This window comes from Oncorhynchus mykiss, chromosome 2 (assembly GCF_013265735.2).
Source record: "Oncorhynchus mykiss isolate Arlee chromosome 2, USDA_OmykA_1.1, whole genome shotgun sequence".
Lineage (NCBI taxonomy): Eukaryota > Metazoa > Chordata > Actinopteri > Salmoniformes > Salmonidae > Oncorhynchus > Oncorhynchus mykiss.
Genome location: NC_048566.1, coordinates 20,391,977 through 20,402,841, shown reverse-complemented (window position 1 = coordinate 20,402,841; position 10,865 = coordinate 20,391,977). Strand labels below are relative to the sequence as shown.

At 45.8% G+C, this 10,865-nt stretch overlaps 1 protein-coding gene across 1 annotated transcript; it reads left to right on the top strand.

The window, feature by feature from the left end:
• The first annotated feature begins 3,348 nt into the window (after positions 1–3,348).
• LOC110503568 (complement C1r subcomponent) lies at positions 3,349–10,865 on the top strand. Its single transcript, XM_036941286.1, has 13 exons — positions 3,349–3,651; positions 4,769–4,982; positions 5,098–5,281; positions 5,674–5,814; positions 6,067–6,272; positions 7,287–7,434; positions 7,679–7,797; positions 8,617–8,695; positions 8,826–8,960; positions 9,168–9,242; positions 9,340–9,545; positions 9,798–10,015; positions 10,388–10,865. The coding sequence occupies exons 1-13, from the start codon at positions 3,626–3,628 to the stop codon at positions 10,758–10,760; spliced, it is 2,124 nt and encodes a 707-aa protein (XP_036797181.1). The 5' UTR covers positions 3,349–3,625; the 3' UTR covers positions 10,761–10,865.

The window sequence follows — 10,865 nt, the reverse complement described above, 5'->3', positions numbered from 1 at the left end:
CTAGCAACGGTACTCCACGTCCACATATCACAGTACAACTCCGCCTATGTTCTGTGCTTGCCGGTCTTTATTTGGCATGTGAAAACCCCTTTTACTGGTAATGGCTCACTAGATGAGAATGCATATAGCTTTTTATCAGTCAGTGATGAACGGCACCTTATTTCCTTTGCTTTAAACATTTCCCATGTGCTCTTGTAACAGTGTAACTTTAGACCGTCCCCTCGCCCATACCCGGGCGCGAACCAGGGACCCTCTGCACACATCAACAACAGTCACCCACGAAGCATCGTTACCCATCGCTCCAAGTGACGTCACCGATTGAAAAGCTATTTTAGCGCGCACCACCGCTAACTAGCTAGCAGTTTCACATCCGTTACACTTTCATCTAATATATTACTACCAGCCCCAGAGACAATTAACATTAATAAACTGACCCCTCCCACTGAGAACGTGATCCTGAGTTACAGTTCTCATTTACCACAAATGCATAGTCTCTGTTTTGTTCCTCTGAATTAACATAGTTCAGAGTCTGTTTTGAGTAGCCTTTGGTCTTGCACATGTTAGCAAAATGGTCCTTCCCATTACATTCCTTGCAGGTCTGCCCACGTGCTGGACAAGCAGGGTCCTTTGCAAAATGATCTGCATGTCCACAACGATAGCACACCTTCTCTGATTGGTCTTTCCCTTCTGCATTCTGTCTCAACCCATTTTTGTGATATTTCCTCTCCTTTTTGAAAACATGATGCACGGTCTCATCTTTAGCATCTGTACTCACATGCATGGAGGCCAATTGGACTTCAATTCTTTCACATTGTGCGGCTAGCTCAAGTGACCCCGCTAATGTTGGTCCAGGGCCCTCCTCCAATAGTTTTTGGCGCGCATATTCAGTACTACACCTGCTGTATGGCATCACTAATCTGATTGTCCTTATCTCCAGCAAAGTCAGTCTTTAGCTGCTTGTCTAAGACGAGTAACAAATTGCTGAACTGTCTCACCAGTTTTCTGTGTCAGTTGATAAAATGTCTGTCTTGTGAACGCTGTGTTCACCTGTGGCACGAAGTATGCGTTTAATTAACGCAGCCACAGACCTGACGTAGTCCGTTGGTTCTCCGGTGTCTGCGAGTGTGGAGAAAATGTCCTGCACATCTGTCCCAGCACGATGTAGAAGCAAAGCTCTCCACCGTTGTTTTGTAACCGCGTCAACGTCACCGGACAGTATTAATCCTTTACCCTCCGCGAACAGCTCAAACGCCATCAACCACCTGGTCCAGCATGGACCTAGCGTAGCAGGCTCACTGTAGTAGTACAACTTTTGCACAGTGTTTTCCATTTCGACGACACTAACTCACTTTTCAGATTTAACTATCGTTTTCAGACGTTATCCTCGTCGCCATTGTTCAATCTTATACTCACAACTCGTGCTAAGTTAAGATACTATAATGAGTTAAATCAACCAGACTCAGAGGTCAACTTCAACACGTCTTTACTCCATCACTGTCCCGGTAAACCCTCACATTCCTTTACTGACGAGGTGACGTCCTATCTCAGTATGTCACATCAATACATGACACTTACATCCTGATGACGTTGCAAGAGCATGACATACCGACCACCAACCACTGGTTTTGAGGTTCATTTCATTCAGCGGATGTTCATTTCATTCAGAATTCATCTCTCTCTCTCTCTCTCTCTCTAGGGTTTGGTGTAGGAGTTGTGACAATCTCTAGGAAGCTCCAATATGTCCAGCTTTCTGTGGTGGATCAGCAAAGGTGCAGAGCTGCTGTTGCCCTGAACAATAGACTATTATGAGTTGTAGTGGCAATCAATGACTTCGGTTCTCTCAACGTCTGTCTTTCCGTGTCATTAAACATGAAATCTTGATTTATTTTGCACACTTTCAAATGAATCTCACAATACATGAATAATGTTTAATTTATGATGTCAACACACTGTAGACTTAGAAAAGAAACGCTGGAAACATTTCTTGAGGCTCTGATGCAACGAATGCACTAAATACCAACATTTCCACAGCTAAGCTGCCTTCATCCGGGTCTCATCTAACATACTGGCTGTCATATCCCATAACAACTCGAAATACCAACATTTCCACAGCTAAGCTGCCTTCATCCGGGTCTCATCTAACATACTGGCTGTCATATCCCATAACAACTCGAAATACCAACGTTTCCACAGCTAAGCTGCCTTCATCCGGGTCTCATCTAACATACTGGCTGTCATATCCCATAACAACTCGAAATACCAACGTTTCCACAGCTAAGCTGCCTTCATCAGGGTCTCATCTAACATACTGGCTGTCATATCCCATAACAACTCGAAATACCAACGTTTCCACAGCTAAGCTGCCTTCATCAGGGTCTCATCTAACATACTGGCTGTCATATCCCATAACAACTCGAAATACCAACGTTTCCACAGCTAAGCTGCCTTCATCCGGGTCTCATCTAACATACTGGCTGTCATATCCCATAACAACTCGAAATACCAACGTTTCCACAGCTAAGCTGCCTTCATCCGGGTCTCATCTAACATACTGGCTGTCATATCCCATAACAACTTGAAATACCAACGTTTCCACAGCTAAGCTGCCTTCATCCGGGTCTCATCTAACATACTGGCTGTCATATCCCATAACAACTCGAAATACCAACGTTTCCACAGCTAAGCTGCCTTCATCCGGGTCTCATCTAACATACTGGCTGTCATATCCCATAACAACTCGAAATACCAACGTTTCCACAGCTAAGCTGCCTTCATCCGGGTCTCATCTAACATACTGGCTGTCATATCCCATAACAACTCGAAATACCAACGTTTCCACAGCTAAGCTGCCTTCATCCGGGTCTCATCTAACATACTGGCTGTCATATCCCATAACAACTCGAAATACCAACGTTTCCACAGCTAAGCTGCCTTCATCCGGGTCTCATCTAACATACTGGCTGTCATATCCCATAACAACTCAAAATACCAACGTTTCCACAGCTAAGCTGCCTTCATCAGGGTCTCATCTATCTAACATACTGTAGGCTGTCATATCCCATAACTACACATGACCAGGGATGTAGTTTAAAAAAGGTAGATCATCTGAATGCTATAGTGGATAGTGTTGTGTACAGTGTGTTCTTAGCAGCACTACAGTACATCCCTGCATCATGTGACCTGAACTGACATACCCAGACCAGCATGGAGTTTGTCCCTATGTGTCAACACAAACTATTCAAACATAATTTACGGGAAGAGCACTGAACACACAACACTTTCCTCCCATTCTCTCTCTCTCTCTCATTTTCGACATTAACGTAAAAAAGGTTTTACCTTTAAGAACTGGTCAATTGTAGTCTTTTAACTCCACCACCACCACTACTCTGTCTCTCGGGCCCTTTCACTCTCTCCCTCTTCCCCCCTTCTCATTCGTCTATTTCAGCCAAGTCAAACAGAGCAGGTTTTAACATGACTTTTAGACTCGTAGTCTAGCATAATACCTCACCATAGGTCTCTATTGGGACACACAGACTGCAAGGAATTCAAGTCTAATACATGTGAGCAATAGCCACACAACAGTAAAACAATAACAACAGAAACATTTGTAGCCAGGACCTTCAACATGGACTGGACCCATCCGTTCATCTGGTGAGTTTGTGTGGTTACACTGTACTTGAACCCATTGGCTATAGCTACAGTGGGGAGAACAAGTATTTGATACACTGCCGATTTTGCAGGTTTTCCAACTTACAAAGCATGTAGAGGCCTGTAATTTTTATCATAGGTACACTTCAACTGTGAGAGACGGAATCTAAAACAAAAAAACAGAAAATCACATTGTATGATTTTAAGTAATTAATTTGCATTTTATTGCATGACATAAGTATTTGATCACCTACCAACCAGTAAGAATTTACTGTTCTCCCCTCATTACCTGTATTAACTGCACCTGTTTGAACTTGTTACCTGTATAAAAGACACCTGTCCACACACTCAATCAAACAGACTCCAACCTCTCCACAATGTGCAAGACCAGAGAGGGTGTAAGGACATCAGGGATACAATTGTAGACCTGCACAAGGCTGGGATGTGCTACAGGACAATAGACAAGCATCTTGGTGAGAAGGCAACAACTGTTAGCGCAATTATTAAAAAATGGAAGAAGTTCAAGATGACAGTCAATCATCCTCGGTCTGGGGCTCCATGCAAGATCTCACCTCTCACCTTTTAGATTCCGTCTCTCACAGTTGAAGTGTACCTATGATACAAATTACAGACCTCTACATGCTTTGTAAGTAGGAAAACCTGCAAAATCGGCAGTGTATCAAATACTTGTTCTCCCCACTGTAAGTGAACGTAAACAACATGTGCTTACGTGAGTGTGTAAAGTCAGTTGTCATAATCAGACAAGCTGCCGTGAAGGTGTATGCCATTTAGTCCATTACTAGTACATTGTGTCATGTGACTAGCACGTTTGAGAAAGAGTTCAAATGAAGTATAACCTATTTGTTTACATTACGCAGCACGCCAGTGGTTTTAACCTTTATTGAGTCTTCATCTTGAAGGATGATGAGAACATATGATTCCTACAGCATCATTAGAATATGTTTTCTTCATCTTCCTGGTCCCAGATCAGAAAATAGCTCTCTATCTGATCAGTCATCATACAGACATGTTTCAAGGGGCTGTATTTACCTCGTTGTGACACACAACTCCTCCTATACCTCCCATCTCAGCCCTCTCTCCCTGTGTTGGTCTGCTCCAGGCTGCTGTGTGTGTCTGTGTGTGAGTGTTGGCGGTTGGCCCGGTCCCTGCCAGCCCTACATGGGGTGGTCCAGTCCCCCCAGTTCCCCCAGCCGTATCCAGCTGCCCTGTCACAACAGTGGGACCTCAGTGTACCTGAGGGCTACCAGCTCCAGCTCAGCTTCACTCACCTGGACATCAGGCCGTCAGCCGACTGCTACTACGACTCCCTCACGGTCAGTGGACTTCAAAAGAACACTTTGACACCTTATTATAAAACGTAGGATGTATTAAATGTTTCTTACCGATATTGGAATATGTCCAAGAACCTTCTTCACTCCGTCATTCCAGGTTGTATATGACAAGAAGGTCCTTGCAAAGTTCTGTGGTCAGGAGAATTCTGCTGATGGACATCACCCAGGCAACCGGCCACTTTTGTCTCCAGGCAACAGGCTCACCCTGGTCCTTCAGACAGACGACACAAACCCTGAGCCATACCATCACCTCGGCTTCTCCGCCCATTATCAGGCCAAAGGTAGTGCAGCCCGTACCAACCTGACTGGAGATGCTCACAACAGTACTACGTACATAATCCAAGGCAACACTGTTAAACCAGAAACACCAGGCAAATCTCAGTGAAGGTGATATCACGGTGTAATGCTAAGCTACACCCTCCACCTCTCTCCTTCCCTCCACCTCTCTTCTGCATCCCTCTCTCCTTCATCTCTCTCCATCCCTCTCTCCAACCCTCCACCTCTCTTCTCCATCCCTCCACCTCTCTCCTTCCCTCCACCTCTCTCTCTATCCCTCTCTCCATCCCTCCACCTCTCTTCTCCATCCCTCTCTCCATCCCCCCACCTCTCTTCTCCATCCCTCGCTCCATCCCTCCACCTCTCTTCTCCATCCCTCTCTCCATCCCTATCCCAGACATAGATGAGTGTTCAGCTCCAGACCCTGTGGATGGTTCTGGTCCACTCTGCTCCCAGATCTGCCACAACACCCTGGGCTCCTACATGTGCTCCTGTCGCCATGGCTACGAGCTCCGCCCTGACCAGCGCACCTGTGTCTGTGAGTACACCTACTCTCTATCTATCTCTGTGTGTGTGTGTGTGTGTGTGTGTGTGTGTGTGTGTGTGTGTGTGTGTGTGTGTGTGTGTGTGTGTGTGTGTGTGTGTGTGTGTGTGTGTGTGTGTGTGTGTGTGTGTGTGTGTGTGTGTGTGTGTGTGTGTGTGTGTGTGTGTGTGTGTGTGTGGAGTGTGTGTGTGTGTGTGTGTACTGTAGTTCTATTCATCTTGTGAACATCTCTCTCTCCCTGCCCAGTGTCCTGTGGTAGGGGTATATTTGATGAACCAGGGGGGACACTGTCCAGCCCAGGGTACCCTGACCCATCACCCCACGGCCTGGCCTGTCAGTACGTCATCTCTGTGGAGCCTGGGTTCATCGTCAATCTCAACTTCACTGACAGCTTCCACATAGAGCACATAGGCACCCAGAATGGACCCAGCTGCCTCTACCACTGGTTACAGGTAACACTGTACACTGCCCCGACCACTGGCTACAGGTCACACTGTACAATGCCCTGACCACTGGTTACAGGTAACACTGTACACTGCCCTGACCACTGGTTACAGGTAACACTGTACACTGCCCTGACCACTGGTTACAGGTAACACTGTACACTGCCCTTACCACTGGCTACAGGTAACACTATACAATGCCCTGACCACTGGTTACAGGTAACACTGCACAATGCCCCGACCACTGGTTACAGGTAACACTGTACACTGCCCTGACCACTGGTTACAGGTAATACTGTACACTGCCCTGACCACTGGTTACAGGTAACACTGTACAATGCCCTGACCACTGGTTACAGGTAACACTGTACACTGCCCTGACCACTGGTTACAGGCAACACTGTACACTGCCCTGACCACTGGTTACAGGTAACACTGTACAATGCCCTGACCACTGGTTACAGGTAACACTGTACACTGCCCTGACCACTGGTTACAGGTAACACTGTACACTGCCCTGACCACTGGTTACAGGTAACACTGTACAATGCCCTGACCACTGGTTACAGGTCACACTGTACAATGCCCTTACCACTGGCTACAGGTCACACTGTACACTGCCCTGACCACTGGTTACAGGTAACATTGTACACTGCCCTGACCACTGGCTACAGGTAACACTGTACAATGCCCTGACCACTGGCTACAGGTAACACTGTACACTGCCCTGACCACTGGTTACAGTTAACACTGTACAATGCCCTGACCACTGGCTACAGGTAACACTGTACACTGCCCTGACCACTGGTTACAGGTAACACTGTACACTGCCCTGACCACTGGTTACAGGTAACACTGTACAATGCCCTGACCACTGGTTAAATGTGTTTAATGTCCTCACCACTAGATAGAGTACATGAATGAAGTATTGAATGTGTGTGTTCATGCATTTGTGTGTGTGTGTTCAGGACAGCATGCTTTGTGTTTGTTTACAATGTTTGATCTCTCCTCTGCCTCGCCCAGGTGTCCATCCCCGACAAGGAACCCCAGAAGCTGTGTGGAGGGAAGAGTCCTGGACTAATGCCCACTAACTCTTACACTGTCCAGCTAGACTACCACACTGACTGGGCTGGTCTGAGCCAGGGCTGGAGCCTGCACTACACTACTCAGAGTGAGAGAGGGAGGAAGAAATGCATAGAGAGGGAGAACAGAGGTAGAGGGAAATAATGAAAGAGGAGAGGGAGAAAGACAGAGCAAGGGAGAGTATGAAGGAAGGGCAGATGCAAACTGGTGAAGGGCAGAACAGGTGAGAAGGTAAAACCTCCTGGAAGTAAAGCAGAGAATGCAGGTCAAAGTTTGAGCCTAACTAAAAAGGTCCTGGTCTGAAATCCTGATATGTGTGTTGTTGTTCATAGGGGTGCAGTGTGCTTCACCCAGTTCTATCACCAATGGAAGAGTCACCCCAAACGTTCCCCAGTACTATTACAGAGACTACATCCAAGTCAGCTGTGACCCTGGCTACAAACTAATGATGGTGAGATTAAACAATCCCTTTTTACCCTGCCTCTTATCATTCTCTTACCTCATACTTCCTTCACCCTCTTTCTCTTGTTTATACTCACAGTCTTTCATTTTCTACAAGGGCTCTTTTCCAGGAAATATCCCCTGTGAAGAGCAACTAAACTATCAGTGTATCGCTTCTCCCTCTCTCTCTCTCTCTCTCTCTGTCTGTCTGTCTGTCTGTCTGTCTGTCTGTCTGTCTGTCTGTCTGTCTGTCTGTCTGTCTGTCTGTCTGTCTGTCTGTCTGTCTGTCTGTCTGTCTGTCTGTCTGTCTGTCTGTCTGTCTGTCTGTCTGTCTGTCTGTCTGTCTGTCTGTCTGTCTGTCTGTCTGTCTGTCTGTCTGTCTGTCTGTCTGTCTGTCTGTCTGTCTGTCTGTCTGTCTGTCTGTCTGTCTGTCTGTCTGTCTGTCTGTCTGTCTGTCTGTCTGTCTGTCTGTCTGTCTGTCTGTCTGTCTGTCTGTCTGTCTGTCTGTCTGTCTGTCTGTCTGTCTGTCTGTCTGTCTGTCTGTCTGTCTGTCTGTCTGTCTGTCTGTCTGTCTGTCTGTCTGTCTGTCTGTCTGTCTGTCTGTCTGTCTGTCTGTCTGTCTGTCTGTCTGTCTGTCTGTCTGTCTGTCTGTCTGTCTGTCTGTCTGTCTGTCTGTCTGTCTGTCTGTCTGTCTGTCTGTCTGTCTGTCTGTCTGTCTGTCTGTCTGTCTGTCTGTCTGTCTGTCTGTCTGTCTGTCTGTCTGTCTGTCTGTCTGTCTGTCTGTCTGTCTGTCTGTCTCTCTCTCTCTCTCACTCCCCCTCTCTCTCAGGATGGCAGAGAGATCAAGAGCTATGCCTCCATGTGTCAAAAGAATGGGCAGTGGCATCTCTCCCTCCCTGAGTGCCACAGTGAGTCACAACCATAGAAATGGATTATATTTCTATGATCACAACCTAATACATTCCCATGAGTCAAGTTCCATATTAAACACAGATGTATTTTGGTTTCTCTCTCTCTCTCTCCCTCTCTCCTGTGCAGTAATTGACTGTGGGGAACCCGAAGCATTGCTGAATGGAGGGGTAAAGTTAATATCTGGCTCTCAGAACCAGCACCTCTCCGTCATTCAGTACCACTGCAATGAACCTTTCTACTCACTCCTTGGAGGAGCAACTGGTGAGATGTTTAACTATCCTTCATCAGTCACACACATTTGCTCACTAAACAATAATATATATATATATATATATATATATATATATATATATATATATATATATATATATATATATATATATGTCTGTCTGTCTGTCTGTCTGTCTGTCTGTCTGTCTGTCTGTCTGTCTGTCTGTCTGTCTGTCTGTCTGTCTGTCTGTCCTTCAGTGAGCTACACGTGTGCAGCAGATAGAACATGGAGAGACAACCTTCACACCCCTGTCATTCCCTCATGTATCCCAGGTAACTCCTTAAGTACCATTTTCTTTACCATATACTCCAAATACCATCCTGTGTGTATTTGTGTGACCCTCATCACTACTTTACCCCCCACCCCCAGTCTGTGGCCGGCCCACGGTGTCCGTCTCAGGCTTTCAGAGGATCATGGGGGGAGACAAAGCCCCAGACAAAACCATCCCCTGGCAGGTGATGCTCAGTGTGGAGGGAGGCAAAGGAGGGGCCATGGTGATCGGGGACCGCTGGATCATGACTGCAGCTCATAACCTGGTGCGGCAGGGCAAACTTGTGCTAAAGGAGAAAGTTTGGGTAGGTAGATTGTGACACACCCATCAATCAATTCATTGGACACTGTAGAACAAAAGTATTTCCTGCTTATGTTTTTAAAGATATAGTCCACTTAAATATCTGGAGTAAAAACAGGCAAAGAGAAGTCTTCAGTACTTTGGTAAAGCTACCACAAGCTAACGTTCAAATTACGTGTGTAGAAGTCCTTCAGTGATGTCAGATTTGAAGAAGTTGAATATATATACTGAAGTTGAATTATGTTTTGTTTTCAAGGTTTTTTTGGGAGACAATGATGCAGAAAAACTAGCAAAGCTCACCCCACTTGGTGTCGCCTCCCTCCACCCCCACCCTGAATACAAAAACACAGACAGTGCAAACTACAATCATGACATCGCCCTGATAAAACTCCAACAACCACTCACATTCCACGCTGCCATCATGCCATTGTGTCTGCCACCAGAGAACGCTACATACAACAGTGGCCAGATTGGGTGAGAGCCAGACTTGTCCTGTTCTTTATTAAACATGAGAAAGCTGAACATCAATATTAATGTTTACATTATTAAAGACATCAATAAGAACACAAAGAGGAAGTGCATTTTGAAGGGATCGATAGACCCACATTTCATAATGTGTTCATTCTTATCATGGAAGTAGTCAATGCGCAAAGAGTGCAACCTACACATTTCATGACTTCTTTTTCACATCCTTGAATTAAATTGTCAAATCTAAAGTAGCCTAACTGCACAACCAGTCCTTAGCAGTCCATAGTTCATCAATGTTCTTTGGTAAACTAATGAATGTAAGGCAATAGTTTTCTGAGTAACTCCTTGACCTCTTCCCTCACCTCTATCCCTTATCAGTATGGTGTCAGGCTTTGGCGTGCAAGAAGATGATATACTTGCCAACAATCTCAGGTACATACTCCTACCAGTAGTGAAAGAGGATGAGTGCCAAGACTCTGTCAACAGAGCAAAAGCAGCAACGCCAACAGAGAAGATCCCTGTTCTGACAGACAACATGTTCTGTGCCGGAGTACCTGAGGGGGGCAAGGACTCCTGTATGGGGGACGGTGGAGGGGCATACGTCTTGAGGGATAGTATTACTAAACGGTTTTGGGCTGCAGGTATTGTCAGTTGGGGTGTGGGTTGTGGGCAGACTGGTAGATATGGAGTGTATACCCGTGTGGCTAAATACATTAGCTGGATCAATAAAACCATGGAGGACAATAAGTAAAATATATAGGCAAAGACAACGAGGGAAAAAGAACAGAAATACAAAAGTATTTTCAATTCAAGTCATGATCTATGAATCCAAATAAAGCCCACAAGTTTCATCTCT